This window comes from Seriola lalandi, unplaced genomic scaffold (genome assembly GCF_002814215.2).
Source record: "Seriola lalandi dorsalis isolate HSWRI2012SDOR001 ecotype SW California unplaced genomic scaffold, Sedor1 jcf7180002054522, whole genome shotgun sequence".
Taxonomy (NCBI): domain Eukaryota; kingdom Metazoa; phylum Chordata; class Actinopteri; order Carangiformes; family Carangidae; genus Seriola; species Seriola lalandi.
In genome coordinates this window covers 498,436-516,890 of record NW_019525075.1, presented here as the reverse complement: position 1 = coordinate 516,890, position 18,455 = coordinate 498,436, and the positions used below count along the sequence as shown (strand labels likewise).

Sequence of the window (18,455 nt, the reverse complement as noted above, 5' to 3'; positions counted from 1 at the left end):
AGGGCTCCACATGAAGTAAAGCCACCTTTTTGATCAGCATGGAGGAGTTCAGGGACCAGGTGAGATTGTCAGAGAAGGAATCTGAAGCTCGATACAAGCTCCACTACAGCTCCACTGATGTAGATTGAGGCGAGTACAAGGCTCCTAGCTCGCCTGAAGTGCGCAATGATCTCCTTGGTCTTCTGGGTGGTTAAAGGCCAGATTGTTGTCAGCACACCACGTGGCCAGGTGCTGGACCTCATCCCTGTAGCCTGTCTCGTCGTCCCCTCTGATCAGGCCCACCACTATGGTGTAGTCTGTATACTTGATCATGTCGTTGGAACCGTGTACAGGAACACAACTGTGCGTGAACAGGGCGTACTGAAGAGGACTCAGCACACAGGCTTGTGGCACGCCGGTGTTCAGGGTGAGAGTGGAGGAGGAGAGGTGATCTAACTTAACAGATCAGTCTGTCAGAAAGTCCAAAGTCCGGTTGCAAAGGTATTGGCTAATACTGAGCTGGCTAAGCTTGGAGATCTGAGGTCAGTGTAAGAGTTGGGATTGTCCATGTGGGTCAGGGCAGAGTGGAGTGTTGTGGGATGACATCCTCTGGTAACCTGTTTGTGCAGTAGCCAAACTTATGGGGGTCCAGAGAAGTGGGAACACAGGATTTCAGATGTGATAGAACCAGTCTTTCGAAGCACTTTGCAATGATGTGGGTAAATGCAACTGAGTGGAAGTCATTCGGGCCGCAGCAGTGGAGGGCTTCGCCACTGGCACGGTGGTGGCAGTCTTGAAGCTTGTGGGGACAACCGTCAGGGCCAGGGACAGATTGAAAATGTGGGCAGGTATTCCATCCAGACCACAGTAACAGTATTAAAAGGTTGGATGTGCACCAGTTGAGCACTGTTTCAATTTTGTTTCAGGAGTTATCAGTTACCAAGATAATTGTTTCAATGTGAGTGTCTTGTTTTAAAAATGACACATTGGTCACTTTCTTTTTAGTTACAATTATTGTAACCTTGATTAAAAGTACTAAATCATTCCTACCTTTTCCATTCTGTATCAGTAATGGACTTAAAAGGTTCACTTTGCTCAAGTCTATCTTAACACAATGAAGTACACTGAAAGTTACTAGCTGCGGTGATAGCTCCCCTCCTCACTGGCTGTAGAGAGATCCTTTCCTAACATGACTGTAGTGTTGGAGATAGGGGACCGAATGAGCAGTCTGTGTTAGCCAAATCAAGTGGATATCTTCCAAAGTTAGTCCTTTTAATATGAAATTCTCTCTTACAGTTACTATTGTTCCACTGCAGGTCAGCCAATAAACAGTGTCTGTAGAAGTCTGAATACAAATAATTTTGTACTGAAAAGACTATGACTTGATATTAACGTCAGCTTGACTTTAAAATGCATTTGTAAACTGACTGAGGACTGTGGATTTAGTCTCCCATCTCTTACTCTGCATTCTCACTAATAAGGGATCATCTCATGATCAGTATGAACAGCAGGAATAATTACAGCAACCAATAACTTTTAATGTACATATTGGCATGTGTCGTTTCAAGACAAACTTGAAAACGTGAACCGTATTATTTCAACAGTAGACAAATCATGAATAAAATGTATAAACAAGTGAAAGTATCTTGGGAAAACTTTCTCTGTGGAATCACATCACAACATCTCATTAAATTCTCTGGCATCATGAGACCAGATTCAGGCCAATGAAGCAGTGAAAAGAGAAAGGTAGCTGTGGGTATTCCCTTGGTTCAACACAAAAAAACTATGCTATGTCCGAATACATTTCTTGTGATACTCGACTACGACAGAAAATGGGACAGCTAACTAGCAATTACAGAAGACACACAGACAATTATCACAACAACAGAATTTATTGCATTCAAAGCAGATTAAAAGTAATGAGACTACAGCTTATTAACAGGCTATAGTCATGTCTGGATGCACAAATGCACACATATGCATGTGTAAATCAGCAAACAAAAAGAGTGCATAGAGTTTATATACAATAGTGTGTAGTCTGATAGCATGACTTTGTGAGTGTGTGTGCCTTTAGAGAAACTTTTTAACACGAAGTGAAGTCTTATTTTCAAAGTGCCTTTACAATACTACAGATTGGTACAAACGATGCAGCGTGGAGGAGAGAAGAGAAGGCAGAAGAGATGAGCGAAGTGACAGAAAAAGTCAAACAGTTGACAAACCTACCCTCCGTCTGATGTATGTGGTAGTGTGTGATGGTCTGTGTGTGGGTGAGCATGCTTATTCGAGTGTGTGTCTGAATGGGGCAGAGGGTGAGCCTGAGCCCCGCTGAGGGTGTCAGATAAAGACGGAGCATCCAGGCCGTTGTCTGCTGGATACAGCTGCATCACCGCCCCCTCCTGGGCACCTTCCTTACTGCAGGACTGGCAGCTACAATGGAAGATCCTCTCCACCAGCTTATCCACACGAGGCGAGTCTTCACTGCCAGGGCACTCCAGAGTCACCTGTTCACGCACATAAATACACATAAATACATATAAACACATCAAAGGACAGAGCTGAATGCTTTGGTTGTTTAGTGGCCTTGTGTATACCTGCACTTTTTCCTAACAGGAACTGAACTTTATTTTTTTTTATATAGGTGTGTTTATTCTCAATATTATATTTTTGTTCATTATATTTTTGATATACAGTATATCTTTTATGTTGCTTTTAATTAAAAACACTAAAGGTGAGAGAAATACATTCTCTCCTTTAGAACTTATAATAAGAAATATACTGAAAAATGTATATAAATGCAGATAAATGTAATGGTAGGGACTAATGTATGTATGTTGTTCTTGGTTATAATTACTACTGTCAGAAAATGGTTTGAGAACATAAAATAAGTGAGTAACACTGACACTAATCAATTGTTAACTTGGTAAGGAGAGGCGATTGTTTTTTCATTTTTACCTTTTTTTAATTATTTGTATTTGGTGATTTATTTGTTTGTGTTCAGCCAATATCTCATGTGTAATGGTATATTTAGTGATTAATTGAGATTTTTTTTCTATCTCTTCCTCTAGAGAATTATTATTTTTATATGTACATTGTACACATTACACATTGTTTTTGGTCCACCTGCCATTATATTCTTAATTTTGTTTAAACGTGTTGTATTTTCTGATTGTATATGTATTGTACCAGTTTGTACTGTCTGACTGTGTTGAAATTGAATAAAAAATACTTAGAAAAGCATAAATATAAAATAAACAGATAATTTACTAACCCCTCGCCCAGTAAATCTCTTTGTTGCTCAAGTTCAGCTGGCTCTCCAGACCTCACGCAACTTCCCTTCACTGTTTCCACAGAAAATGATCATTCAGCAGTTTTATCAAGATCTACCACAAATGCCAAAACAGCATGGAGCAGTATCCCCTTTCATGAGAGCTGACTTTGTTTTGTTTCAAACTCAATTTTGTTTAAAGTCTTGCAACAACAATCATAACCAGGGACATAAACATCCATTTCCAGCTAATTAAAAGTAAGGTGAGACTGTAAATGCACTTTCTCTGGCCTTTCTTGTGCAACAAAAATAGTAAGAAAAATAATTAATCTAGCAGGTAACAGCTATGCACTCCAAGAGATACAATATTTTCCACTGTAACATGAGGTGACCTCACCTGGGGTCCCACCCGCCCAGCCTACCTGGCAGCTTTCCAAACTACATACACCTCACCACACAGCTTTTGTTATCACAAGAGTGGAATCCTTCTGGCTAAAACGGACATTGAACTGTAGAAGAATATATAATATGGGCTTAAATTTATGGAGAACCACAGAAGTTTTGACAGAAATCTATTCAAAACCCTGGATTTATGTTTTTTTCCTCTGCTTTTTATTTGGTCGTGAACAGTACATGGTTGCTATCTTTCATGCTGGAAACTTGTGGTTTTCGTGTGAGTTTGACAAGTCAGTGTTGGTGTGTGCTTGCTACATGAGCTAATGTGCAATAACTCTTACCACTTCCCACTGTGTCTGGGCAGGCATGCAGGAATCACAGTGCACCAGAGACTCAGTTGACTGTGGGAATGTGTTGGGGACACTGTAACTGAAACACTGGCCCAGACAAGCTCTGCAAAAGGGGGGAGAGAGTGCATTATTTTCATTGTGCCAACAGACACCGCATGCTTCATTCAGCTGCACGACCAGAGCACTCATGCTTGTGTAAGCAAGAGCTGCAGGAAAAAAACAGAGTCTGAAATCTGAACTGATTTACCAAGTCTGAGGATGCCTGGTTGCCTCAGGCCAAACACACAATCACAAACTGAAGAGTTGTTAGTCATAAGGTGAATCACCGGTCAACCTCTGATTAAAAATGAAAACCATGATAAATATGACAAAAATGTGTATTCTTCCCAAATACTACTCTGTTAGACATGTTTCTTATGTCTAAAGATTTACATCTCCAGTAGTTCCCAAATGCCTTGGAGCTGAGTGCCACAGAGATGGTAAAGAAAGAAGTCAGAAAGTAATGTGAGACAGACTACAACATTATTGATTTTGCTCTTTTCATGAGATTTGTTGACAGTAAGAAAAAGACACATCTCTGCAAGTTGATTTTCACACATAATAATGATAATATTTTTATTTGTGCAGCACTTTTCAAACAAAGGGCAAAATATATGAATGTTGTCAGTAAATTGATTGCAACATGCAAAATCACTGTATTGTGTACTTTAAGTTAAGTTCCTTGATATTTTTGCTGTACCAATCACAGCATTGACAGCACTTTGTCAGGGCCAACCCGAATGTGCCCTACAAATTGAATTGAATCACTGAGAATGTAACTTATTGACGTCTAGACTTTTCCGCATTATTCCTTTTTTTAGCTGCACTGAGAGACTGTCATACAGAGAGAGAGAGAGAGAGCGAGAGAGAGAGAGCGAGAGAGAGAGAGAGAGAGAGACACAGAGAGGGCCTTCATCCTGACCTGTTTTGAATAGAGCGAGGCTGACATCCCGTGTGCCCGACTATCTGTGTGATGTTCTTGGCCTCACACCAGGCGCTCTTGTCAGGGAACAGCGCCAGGCGGTTGATGTGTGCAGGCGGTGCCGCTGAATACAGTGCAAACAGTGCGCAGCAAATCTGAATCCTCTGCCACATGACTGCACCTAAAGGGGCAGAAAACCACAGCATGTTACCGCTCTGTTAACCTTTTTCAAGACAAAAACACACACAAGAGTACTGACAAAGTCTTGACATGTCCTCTGGTGTCTACTGCTCAGATATCGTCTGGTTTTACAGATAATATGAAATATGAACTTTGCATATCCCTGCTGATGTGGATTGACAACTTCCTGGTGATTACCAGCTTGAAATCCGGAGGTCCAAGTGCCTCATATTTTGTCCAGTTATTAGGTTTGACTCATTTGAATGATTAAAAGAGACAAATTCTTAATTATCTAAATCATCAGCTGCAGAGAGAACAACATTATACTGGGTTCATATTGTCCCAAGAGAGACAATAAGATTGGAGAGGGAGACAAATGTCTGCTCCATATCACCTGACTAATAACAAAGCTTGCCTATGCCCTCTTTCACTCTCTTCTTTAAAAATGCCTCAAGCAGTCACGTCATTTACAACCTACAACATAGTTTTCCCCTGCTGCTTCTAAAAAAGTGGCTAGAGGTCACCCACGTTGACTTCTTTACACTTTTCAGCACTTCCATATGCCTCTGACACAAGTAACCTGACCTTGCCTGCAGACAATCGACAGAGCCATCCTTGGCTATACTTTAGGTTTCAAACATAAAGGGGCTGCTGGGATGTACTGCTGTGAGGGGGAAGGACTTGGTTTAATAAATGTCATTTTTTTTCTTTCTTTTTTTTCTAAAGAGTTCAGGCTTAGATTTAGTTCACAATGGTGCAAACTGGGTTTGTAGGCCCTGTTAAGCTTCTTCAAAGGCAGCATACTCTGCAGACTAAACAGTTAAAGTGGTAACGCGTTACAGGAACTAATTAGTGACTGTTTCAAATACGATATGCGTATGTTACGCACTACAAAATATCAATAACTAAAAGTATATTTGGTATCTTTCATTATTGAGACGATTAAATTTGAGTATAGTCTCTCGTAACGTAAATGTCTGCAGTAACGTAACGTAACGTAACGTACCGTAACGTAATAGTTAACGTCAGTTAGTTTTCTTCAGTTCTGTTTAACGGCGGATACAAGGTAAAGAGTTGCCAAGAACTCTCTCTTCACTAAGCAGAATATCTACTTCTATTGAGTCATATAGGTCAGGCAACTGCGGTTTCCCTATTTTTTTTTTTTTTTTTTACAGACAAATTCTGAGTTTTGCTCGAGTTAACGTTACTTCGATGGGAGAAGTTGCAACCGTCATTTTAACAAGTGTAACATCAGCTAGCTAACTGGCGGAGGGAAAGTAAGGAGAAAGTAACGTAACATGTTGAATAGCAGCTGTCGGAGGAGGATTAACTAACAAGTGCACCATTAACGTTACTTTTCAAACTAGTACTTAAGTACTTTCTGAGTAACGAGCCCCGGTAGTGATCGTAGTTGAGACACTTACCACCGCTCACCGACCTCGGGGAACAGCCAGTTGAGCACTGCGCAACGTCCCGCTGAGCTGAGCCCCCTCACAGAAACCTAGACGTGGGCTCTTAAAACCAGAGGATGCGGCTTGTCGTTGGATATCACCGTGCTCTGATAATTAAAGGAAAATATGAGCACTTCGTGAGCGGCTCGGTCTGTCATAAAACAGTTACATCATCCGGAAAGAAAAAAGAACCGTCCGTCCGACCACGGGGAAGGATGGGGAGATGGGTTCGGCTATGAGCGCTATCTCATCTCCGAGTCCATCAGCTCAGACCGTCCCTCCCCTTTGTTCTCTTCCAGTCCAGTGTTAAATTCCCATGTAAGTCCACTGAAAAACACTTTCCAAGCTGTTGTCTTTTGTTGTAAAACGCTCAAGCTGAGGTTAGGCGCGGTTGAGCCCTCAGACAGGGGTCCTGCTGTGCAGTCTCTGGACGAAAGAAAACGGGGAGGGAGGGAAAGTGTTGGGAAGGTTTCAAATGTTTCCCTAAGTTGGAACGAGGCGAGACCGCAGATCAGATTTACTGGACAAATATGCAGAAATAACAAGATTACACAGATAGGACATATTTACAGCCATGTGTTAATGCAGACATATCTGGAACTGGTTTGCAAACCTGTTATTATATTTTAAAATGGAAACATTAATAAAACAGTATAATAGTGCAGTACAACTGGAAAACAGATGTGAATCAGTGCTCTGATCCACACTTTTCACTCAATAGGCGCATTTAAAGCACCTTTAGTTAGCTGAAATAATATGAATAGCAGGTTACTTAACCATATGCTCATGACAACTTGATCTAATTAAGGCCCCTCAATATGTTTGGAGAGAAAGTATGAGCACATGACTTGCTCAAAGGCAATATGTTCCCTGGTTTTCCTCACCTGTGAGTCTGCTCCGTTTAAATATGATTTTTTTTATAGGAATACAGGGAATAAACTTTTTGCTTTGGACTTCAGCCACTGATAAATGTCAGTGTCTTTTGTGGTTCAAAAGCACTCACAGTATCAATTGAGAAATAAGTATTCAGATTCTCAAGGGGAAATTAACAATACACATACCCCACAGTGTCAGCAACAGTGTAATGTTAAAGTCCAAAAGCATGTTAAGTAAAATGTACTAACTTATTGCAAGTAAAATTTTTATTAAGACTTAAATAATGTGTAAACTGTTCCTATGATCTGCCCAGTGGTGGAAACTAACTAAATACAATTACTGAAATATTTAAATGAAAGCCACTTCTACTTTACAACAGTATTTTCATTTGATGCTACATTATAAGCCACTGCATTTCAGGGGGAAGTATTATACTTTCTACACTCTTATTTGACAGTTATAGTTACCAGTTAGTTTACAAATTAAGACTTTACACACAAAACATTTGTATATTTAGAGTATGATTTTGCTAAGGTAATATATCAGACTATTTCCTTCACTACTGATGAGGCTGCTCTCTGTAGTATCGAGCCTAAAAACCCTTATATGGATGCAGTCAAGTGATGCAGTTTGAACTACAACAGGGCATCATGTTTCATGAGTTATGTTTCATATGTAAAATACTACCTGCAAAAATGTATTACTACAGCTTTAAATATGCTGTCGTGTAGTAAAGAGTACAGTATTTCCATCTGAAAAGTATATACGGTAGTAGTGCAAAATGAATTAGAAAAAAAACAGGTGGCTTAAAAATTGTTCTCACATGACGTACTTCACTAAATCAGCTAATTTAAGTAGCATCAGGCCCATTGGCTTCTCGAGGTAGCATCAGTAGCAGCTCCAGCCTGGAGTCATGCAGCAGTACACATTGCATGTCTGGTCGTTACATTTCATGCCAACCATCCACCAATACTGACTAAACAGTGTTTACTCATTGGATGTACAAATGTGATCGAGTAGTGTCATTAGACCAGTAATTATGATTCATCATAGAGCATTTTTCAGACAGGCACAGACAGGTATTGCCAATGGGTTTGGCTGTCCTGTTACACCCCAGCTGTGACCAGTCCCCCCTCACCCTCCCACACACACACACATACATACACATGCACATATCCCATTCCTGCACTTCATCCTACCAGTGCACCCTTGCTCACAGGTGTTCAGCCTGGCTTGAGTCCATAAGCGCCCCTATCTGTTTCACGCTTCACTTGCAAACAAATATTTTAATGGACAGGGGATGAGTGACATGGCTTAATTTCTGACAGGGTTACTCTGTGTCTGATGCATCACAGTAGACCAGTGCTGGAGAAACAGGCCTTTGAAAACACTAGAATGAGTTTAATTCTATTGTTTTCAGGAATGTACATGCTTACATTGTTACTGTGATGGAGAGGGAAAATGTGAGCATGTGTAATAGAGAGTGTGCATGCAGCAATGTTTTCTTTGATGTGAAAGTGTACAACATGCGTTAAGTTCAGACATGCAAAGTGCAGAACTCACCTGTTAGTAATAACACGAGCTCCAGTCCAGAAATTGCATTCCTCTGCATTCCACGGATTCTGCTTCACCAGGGGGCTGGATAAACGTGTGTATATGCACACGCTTACACAAACAATCCCTCTTCTCTCTTAGCAGGCCCATGCAACCAAACATAAGTCATCAATCACACTCAAAACTATCTCGCCCTAGCAGACAGCCAATGAACAAACAGGACATAAGAGATTCCTTCTGATATGAAGACATATGCTTTTAAACTCCTAGTGACGAGAACAGTAACGGTCACGGTCTTGTCCAACTCACGCAACTTAAAACAGACTACAAAGCACGGCATTCTGTATTTTGTCTAGCATAAGTGAAGTCCAGACTGGTTTTCTTTCCTGTCTTGATATCTGAAAGAAATCTACCCATCCATTGTATTCAAAGAAAACTACATCTATAAATAGAAAAACTGGTTGTTCATGTCACACAATATAAGCAAACATTACTTTCTTTCTTTGCAAGCCTCTTTCAACACTATCATTATTCCTCCACTGCCTGTATTTTCTTTATTCCATCATTCTGTGCAACTTTTCATCCTCCCACTCTCTAACAGGGCTGCAGATGCTGAACCTGGCCTTCATTCCAGAACAGCAGGAGTTCGAGTCTCCCAGCTCATTAACACACAAAATTACCTCCCACCCCCAAACCACATTTCATTCTTCTCAAACATGCACAGAAAAACAGAGAGAGCAAGACTGAAAGTTTTCCATTATGACTTTATTAAATATACATTGGCTGATCTTTGATAAACACAGCATGTGGATCATTGGACTTTAGTGCCAGAACAGAAATGAGCAGCAAAACAACAAAGACAACACAAAAACAGATGAGCAGCTCTGTGGCAAATCCTCATCATCTTTCTTCCTTCATTACTGGTCCTGAGGATTAACACACACAGAAATCATGTGTCACGATTGTGTTGTATGTCATAAACCTCTAATGAACAACTCATCTCAACCTCTGTGCTCACCTTAACCATGCGCCCATGAATCAGGAACGGTGACCTGAAGTCATGCTGGCAGTTGGCGTATCCCATGCCCAGTCCAAAACCTGAACCCAATGAAACAGGCCATGTGCGACCTAGGGGAGGGGGGAAAAAAACATATCCATACATGACATTTCAACGTAGAAATTAAAGTAAAAAAATAGTTTTTACCAGTTTACCTGAATAAAGTTCACTTACGTTTAAAGAAAAGGATGGAGAACGCAATGCCCACACCTAGGCCCGTTACTACAAAGAGGAAGAAAAAAGTATGAGTAGCTTGATTAAAATACACACCATGTTGATTTGACTTCAGTACTAAGGTAATGTGATTTCGTCTGAGTCAGTATAAAAACTGGCTGGCATAGATGTAAATCTGTTGTAATGAGGTCCGTTGGGGGGCCGCTATTATGTTTGATGCAAGAGTTAGTAAATAGCACAAGTTAGCAAGACATTGCTCATTAGGAAAAGAGAGGGAGAGAAAAAGCAGCAAGAGCTCAAACGTCCAAGAAAAAAAGAAAACAGTAAAAGGGGTGCAAGAGAGGGGGAACTGAGTTAAAAGGAGCCAGGACAGTGTCCATGAGGCAGAGGGCAGGAGAGGTGATAGGGCAAAGAGTGCACACACATGCAGGTAGGTGATGTCTTGACACAGTGTGGTCAAGTAAAAGGCACAGAAGTTGGCTAAGTTGTTAGAAGTGCACGGACCAAAGTGGGATCTCGAGGAGGAATGTGTTTGTGCGCTTAACTTCACCTCGCTGCAGGCCACACCACACCCAACAGCAGGCCAGCCAGCACAGAAAACACATAAAAACAGCCATTTGGGCCCTTCCGACTCTTAATTGGATTCAGAGAGCTATGCAGCATGACTGATTTGCCTGAACCAGAACCCACAGACTGTTCTCTATTACAAAACTTACAAATGTCAAACAAGACCACAAAAGCTCCTGCACATCCTCATTATCAGTGCAGATCAACAAAATCATTGTCCTCTGCATCCATGTCAAGAAAAGGTTTAGTTAAATTTAAGATCCTGTGTCTGTTACAGCCGCTGCCTTTCTTTGCTCTTCAGCCAGAGCATTTTTGAAACCTCTGATTTTCCACTGACAGTGATACAGTAAAAGCATTGGCAAAATATGAGGGCAGATCAACATCTCTTTCTGGCGTCCTTTCCCTTTGTCTGGACATCTCCAAGGGGGATGGATTATAACAAAAACATTTGTGCTGGAGTAGAATGAAATGTATAACCCACAGGCCTGAGAATACACAGTAAGTTCTGTAAGCAAATAAAGTCCAGAGCTGGTTAATTGTATTGTTATTTTTTTGCATACTTCAATTATTTTCTGCAAATGGAATCAATAAGACTTTCACTTTCAATCACCAGAGTTCGTGAATTATAACTCTGGCAAATGTGTTTTGCTCAGAATTGCATTTTTAAAATGTCTGACAGCACATAACTTTGTAGAACTGTGCGTTTGGAGGGGCCACTGTTTAGCATTTGCACAGCTTCAATGAAAGAACATATCTTACCTAACATTACTTGGTGACAGTCTTTACTGTAAGTTAATATGAATATTTTTGTTTTAATTGTGCAGCTCTAATTACAACTGACTGCATTTGTTTCTAATCTATAGTCAAGTTAGCGGCGTAGCTCTACAGATAGCAATGTCGGTCAGTTGACCTCTTTGGTCCAGGCTCAAATGTAGCAACAACTTTTAGGTATATTCCATGTTCATCAGCAAGTTAGCATTGCTATTGTTAGCTTGTTAGCATGCTGGCGTTTTTTCACAACCTTGTGGACCTGTAAAAGTAAATAAATGTAATTATGAGTGAATATTACTTATAATGAAGCAAATTCTTAAGATTTTTTTTCTGTTCTTCTATGACAGCTTAGCTGGATCACATTAATTTGCTTTGCTTCTTTATTCAAATATTTCACCAGTGTGTTTACAAAACAAATATAAGTTCTGAGCATTTTATTTAGTGTTACTTGCAGCCGCTTTCAACATCAATACCATGACACCAGTATTAGCTGAAACAAGTGAGACTGTAGTGAACTGCATTTCCATTATTACTGGCCTCTCTCACTCTAATATTGTTTATTAGTTTCTCACGTTATGCTTCCAATAAACACTGTTTTTCCCTGGTCTGAAAAGGATGTTGCCGGTTGTCTCCCTCTGTAGCATCAATTCTTGGTTTCCTGTTCCCTTTACTAAAAGAAGTTGGATTTGACTTCTCTCAGGGTCTCTTCACTTTTATCAGTGGCCAGTTGGCTACTGTGTAAAGTCCTGAGCTTCCTTCATAAGCTGCAGACCTTTGTAGGATGTCCAACAGTTTTACCACAAAAACTGTGGCACTAAATATAAAGTGGCCTAGAGGAGTCACAAACACTCACAAAATGCTACACAATATAGGCAAAGGGTTATATTCCTGTATTATCATAGAAAGTTAAGACTAACAAAAATGCTTTTTAAACAACCCCCTGAGCAGAATATATGCTGCAGTGTTTCTCTGGTGACCAGACACACATTGGCACAGCTGGCAATTTGCTACACTGAGCTCAAAAAAAAAAAAAAAAATGCCACAATTCAGATGTTTTTCCTTCCAGCAAGAAACATATTTTATTGAGCCAAAAATGATGTCATTAGTGTCTCGGGACAGACTGTTTGCCAGTCGAAGTATTTGAGTGCTGGACCAACACTGAACGAAATACCACAGATAAACTCAATCTGAAACAACACTCTGCTAAAAGACCCCATGGTGATCTGCTCAGCGCAGTAACACAGTGTTGTTTCATCAGCTCTGACTGTGTGAGTGAGGGCCAAAACATCCATTAATTCTAATATTATTGACTTAGAGAAAAAAACCCTGTTAATGTTGGTACTTTACTGGTTTTGGCAGAAAATTTAACCATGTCTGTTGGGAACAGTTTAGTACTGTGTATTGTTCTTTTGCCATTAAGTGTACGAATATTAAATATAAAGTTGTAATAAAAGTAAATGTTACATGTTTTCAATTTTTAGAGTGAGGCGATTGGAAAAGTGACAGACTTGTAATAATACTGGTCAGTTTCTTCTCTTCTCTCACCCCTTCTCCCCCTCCTAATAAATAGCCAAGTTTAGCAAAATAACTGAAAATGTCATTTTAAATGTAGACTTGATTTGATGAACAGAGTTGTAGGGTGTTTGTCCACTTCACACATTGCTAATATGTTCACTTACCAATGGCTTTGGGCAAATTATTTTAATCAGATAGTGTAGAGTTCACTTATTCTTATCAAAGCCCATGAGGGTATAGGCTGGTGTTCTGTTTCCACTTTCCAATGAAACTGACTCAAAAATCATAACATTGTATGCTGAATCAAAATGGAAAAATACAAACAGGAACGCTGATCACCAGTAGAACATCACCTACACTGGCTTAAAGGTGTGCTATACAACACTACATGAGACATTTTCTCGCTGTTACAGCCCTCAGTATAGTGTTTTTCTTACCAAAAAATTTCGTTTTTTGAAAACATTATTTCCAGAGTGGATAAGTCTGCTTTTGCCTTTTAATGTTGACAGGGAAAAACCTTTGGAAACAATGATGTAACCCACCCAGAAAGGCCCAGGAACTGTGAGGCAGTAAAGTTATGAAGATAAATATCTGTCTCCTCTAATTTTCTCACCCCTCACAACATATTAATGTATTTACATTTATTTTGACAGATGACTTTGTGATTGTGTAATAGCAGAATATCATGTTGCTTGGTTAACAGGTAGCATTTACAAGACACAATTCAATTACTACAAATGGACTGCATTTGTGACTTTTCAGCTCTGTTAAAACACACTTGTGGTGATCAGGAAGAGGGGACAGAAGAGAGGTTTAAGACTCAGAGACTAACCAGACTCCTCACCTGGTTTGGGCTTTATTGTATGTCTCAACCTGAAGACACTAGTGTGAATTAATTACTTTCTTCGTGGGCAAAGGTCTCTTTCAAATGTATGCATCTTCGTGTGGATGATGTCTGAGTGGACAATGCACCTGACAGTCTCAACAAAAAAAGGTTTGTACACCCCCTGTATATTTGCACGTGCAAAGCCCATTGAGACAGGCTAGTTTTAGCTTTAGTTTGCAGAGCCCGTTTTGCTCCCTGCTGCTATTAAATTGTGAAACACTTATTTAGGCTGTGGGTGATGTAGAGAGGAGGGAGAGAAAAGGCAGCCTGGAAACTTGGGAAAATGTCAGACCGAAAGAAGACTGAATAACCCTTCACGTCTGTGGACACCCTCCAAACGCTAAAAGTGACTTTGTTCACACACTCTATAGAGTCTGTTTAAACAAAACACAGATTCTAACTTGTATCCCGAGACTATGTGGTCTTTCTTAATCAGACTTTTATCCCAAAAATAAGCAAATAACGTTGTTTTATCCATTTAGCGGACCAGTTTACAGTTGACCTCAGAAGACTGTCCCAGCACGGTCAGGCTGAAATGACTTTGACTCCAGCCTTGACCTGTGCGGCAGTTTATTTACAGGTGTAATGTGCTGCAGAATGACTAGTGACAGCGTTAAACAATTACATTAAATGCATGAAAAGACATTAACCTGTTTTCACGGCTGTGTCAGCAAGGCAACGGTCCCATTTCCGTCCGTATTCGTCTGCCATGTTTTCTGCTGTCGGGAAATCCCACTAAATATCGCGAGAGGAACATAAACTTACGTTACCCTGCCACCACCAAGCTCCGTCATTTCACTCCTCATACATTTTATAATTGTTCAGTTTTTTGCCCCTCAGTTTTTTTGTTTATTTTATTTCAGCCATTAAATCAACATTTATCTCTTGGAGTGAGTGAACACCACTTTTTCATATCTCACTAATTTAATCAGGCAAGCCTATATTCACACGATTATATTTTTAGTACACCCCAAATGAAGTCTCTTTACCATTTTCTCATTTTGATGTTCTATTCTAAAGTGTAACCTAATATTTAGATATTTAAAAGTACAATATTTGATCACTTTGCTTGCTGGCAGTATAGTGGGTTACATTCAAAACATCAGACTTCATTAGACAGAAGTTTTTCTTTATATTACAACTTCCCTACAGTTTTCTTTGTTGGTGGAGGTGTCCATGCAACCATTTGCATAATGTACACAGGAAATGATGTATACACTCCCACAGTGTTGCACATCAGATACTGAGCAGAAAACTATAGATTCCTACTTAATGTTACACAGGCAGTAATAGTATCATGGGTTGAGAATTTACAACTTTCTTATAGTAATGTTTTGGCTGGCAAATCATCTAGATGTGGCATATTTTGGTAAAGACAGATCATCATCTAATAAAAAATATGTGTAGTAATAATAGTAGTAGTTTAAGAAACACCAGAAGCATTCCTTGTCACACTGATCATTTTCTTGATTGTAGCAGTATTTGCCCTCTTATGAAATTCCAGCAGGCTAAATGCTGGAAGTCAAACTGCCCACACACTGTCAATAATATACAGATGTTGGTGGGGTTTACAGGCAGGTTTCCCATTTACAAACAATCTAGAATACACATGCTGCTTCAGGGAAGAAGGCACAGTCTCATGATAGCTTTGATATGGAGACTTTTAGAAATAATTTATAAACATTTATAAATAATAAATAAATACACGGAAGTACGTTTGAATGAGTCACTTGCTTTTTTTCTGACACACCTCATGATAAACACTGAGAAATAGCAGCTGTAGTCACAGTAAAATCATCAACCCAGAGACAGAAGTTGTGAGAAATTAGCTTTCCTTTACAGACTATAAATGCCCTACCTTGAAGTGATGCTTCACTTGTATGTGACAGTACTCTGACAGAAGCCTACAACTGAATAAAAATAGCCTCCCTCATATATATATATATATATATATATTCTATTCAAAAGAAGAAAAAACAACAAAACTAACCCCAAGGTGCGTTCAACATTGGAGTATATTAATTATGAACAATATCAGCATTAAATAAGAATAAAAATAAATATGCAAACCATAAGGGAGACCAGGTGACATTTATAAGAGACCATTATATTCCCTTTTTTTTCTTTTTGAGAATAACAGATAATAACAGGTTTCAAAATAATAAATGAAACTTAAAAATATTCAGAAATGATTCATTTCTAATTAAAGGATGATAATTGCGCTTATGGCGGAGGATATAAATGTATAAAAGGGATGTGGACAAAAATAAATATCTAAAATGAACAAACATACACTATATTATTAGGATTTGCTAAATTTCTGAGATGAAAAGAAGTGTTTATGAAAGGAGCAGAGGCTGCTTGCTTTGTATGTTTTTGTTTCGAAAAGCATATATCCGTTTTCAGCTTTTTAAATACAGTCTATGGTCTCCAGTCGATTATTATGTACCTCCCTCAGTGCAGTTGTGTATCTACTGCCCTCTCTGACTGCACACTCACTGCACCACTCCTCTCTTTCCATACTTGGCAATGCATTTCTTGCTCCTTCGCTATTGGCTGCTGCAGAAAAAGCCCGGAGTGACCCGGACGTGCAAGCGGGGCCCGTTTTTCTGCCTGCAGCCTCCTTCCTGTAGCCCGGTTGAGGAAGTGAATTTCGCTGACAGGGCTGGGTTCAGTGAGGGAGAGGCGAACAAAACATCTTCCGAGGGGGGTTAGAAAAACAAACAACAAACAACAAAACAGCAAGAGGCGAGAGGAGAGATTTGATAACCCACAGTGAAGCTAAGGTGTACAGTCATCGGTGAAATCGTGCTCCCCTGCCCCGCTGAGACCGCCGCAGACATGGTAAGGGCCGCGGCAGAGCTGGTGGGAGAGACGGGGCTGGGGTAAGAGGGTTGTGGTGCGGCGGCTACTGGCTTCTGCTAACTAAGCGGTAACGGCTAAGGGTGCTAAGCTAGGCTGAGGCTAGCTGGAGGTGCTGGGTGGTAACCTGAGAGGAGCAGCAGGAGCAGCAGCAGTGGGGGAGCCAAGTATATAAATCACCGATGCATATCTAAGTTGCCCCGTTTGCAAAACTTCTGCGTACCGGATACGAATGAATTAGCTCTGTGGCTAAGCTACCAGCTATATATTTTAGCTGGATGTTAGCTAGTAGCTAGCCGTTAGCCAAGCTACATGCCCCGTAGGCACAAAGTTAGCACAGGATGTTTTGGATTTGACACAAGTTCGCGAATAGTGTTAGAGAGGAGTCCTAATATAACACACATACAACCCTTCAGTCGTGAGCACACACACGCACACTCAGGCTAAAATAGTCAAGCGCCCGGTTGCCTGTAGCTAAAATAAGACTGCTTGCTCCTCCTATTCCAAACCATGTCAAGCTGTCAGCCTCTACTGCTGCTAAGTTTTTCCTCTCTCGCAAGTTTGATCATGACTTTTCCAATACTTTCTCTGGGAAATCTTATGCCCCGATAATGCCTATAAATAATACCTGCAGTTATTATTTACTTGTTGCTTGTTTTAAACCTTGTCCTGCTCTTTAATCTCATGTGGCAGTAACATCACAGTAATTGTTCATGCATTTATGCTTGACAGAAAAAACCCTAATATTTAACTTGAACTATTCTAGCTTGATGGAACACCAACTTGTGCTTTCGGGCTGTTTATAAAAGTGAGCTCTGTAGTACTTCCACATGGCTTAAATTGTCCAATGTGTGAGTTGGAAAGTGCAGATGGTTTTTCTCTGCAGTCGCCCACTCTACTTGGCCTCACCTCATCCATCCTGTTGGCTCAGCCTCACTGCTCTCCCCCTGACCCCAAGGGTTGTTGGTCTGAGCTAGTGTTTACACAGAGACAGGAGCACTAGTAAACACAGTGTCAAGGAGCACAGGTGTCTGATGGAGCAGACTGATTCATCAGCTGAGAGAGATTTTAAGACAGGCAAAAAGCAACTCACAGAAGAGGAAATTGCATGGGAGATATTGCCTGGAAACGGCTGTTATGTTCAGGGTCACTCTTAAGAAAAATGTTTATGGAAAGAGGGTTCTCTCCTTTCTAACATGTCATTGTCCTTTGACCAGCTGGCAGCTGCGTGAGTATAAATTGATATGGTTATGCACTTAAGAGGAGTTACTTCATAGATAAGGCAAGATGGAGGGATTTGACATTTAAAAGAGGGTGATTTTAAATGGGTTAACAAACAAATTCTGTGCAATTCAGAAAACTGTCCAGATAAAAGTGTTTCTCCTGGCTCAGCTTGTAATTTGGTCTAGGTTGGTAAAAGCAGTTATTTATCACTGACAGGCACATTTACATTTAGTAATTACACTCGTGTTGAAATATCTTTTGACTGACTGGTATGTCAGTAGGATTTATGCCAAGCTAAGGTGATTTTGGCACAGTCTGATAATGCCGAGATGATTGTATCATAGCCAGTAACCTGTAAGGGTTAGGGTTAGCTAAAAAATGTGTTTT

General features: G+C 40.2%; 3 protein-coding genes across 3 annotated transcripts in view; 1 reads left to right on the top strand and 2 right to left on the bottom strand.

Moving 5' to 3' along the window:
* Positions 1-1,852: 1,852 nt before the first annotated feature.
* Positions 1,853-7,013, bottom strand: nbl1 (NBL1, DAN family BMP antagonist). The gene is made up of 4 exons (XM_023414221.2): positions 6,556-7,013; positions 4,952-5,132; positions 3,982-4,093; positions 1,853-2,480 (listed from the first exon to the last, which is right to left on the bottom strand). The coding sequence occupies exons 2-4, from the start codon at positions 5,122-5,124 to the stop codon at positions 2,199-2,201; spliced, it is 567 nt and encodes a 188-aa protein (XP_023269989.1). The 5' UTR covers positions 5,125-5,132; positions 6,556-7,013; the 3' UTR covers positions 1,853-2,198.
* A 2,743-nt stretch (positions 7,014-9,756) lies between these two features.
* LOC111660822 (mitochondrial contact site and cristae organizing system subunit 10) lies at positions 9,757-14,731 on the bottom strand. The gene is made up of 4 exons (XM_023414228.1): positions 14,633-14,731; positions 10,244-10,291; positions 10,031-10,140; positions 9,757-9,938 (listed from the first exon to the last, which is right to left on the bottom strand). Exons 1-4 carry the CDS (start codon positions 14,691-14,693, stop codon positions 9,930-9,932), a joined length of 228 nt encoding a protein of 75 aa, XP_023269996.1. The 5' UTR covers positions 14,694-14,731; the 3' UTR covers positions 9,757-9,929.
* Positions 14,732-16,511: 1,780 nt separating this feature from the next.
* Positions 16,512-18,455, top strand: part of capzb (capping actin protein of muscle Z-line subunit beta) — a 14,160-nt gene continuing 12,216 nt past the window's right edge. The window contains 1 exon segment of the mRNA XM_023414210.2: positions 16,512-16,826. Coding sequence (XP_023269978.2) covers positions 16,512-16,826 — 315 coding nt within the window.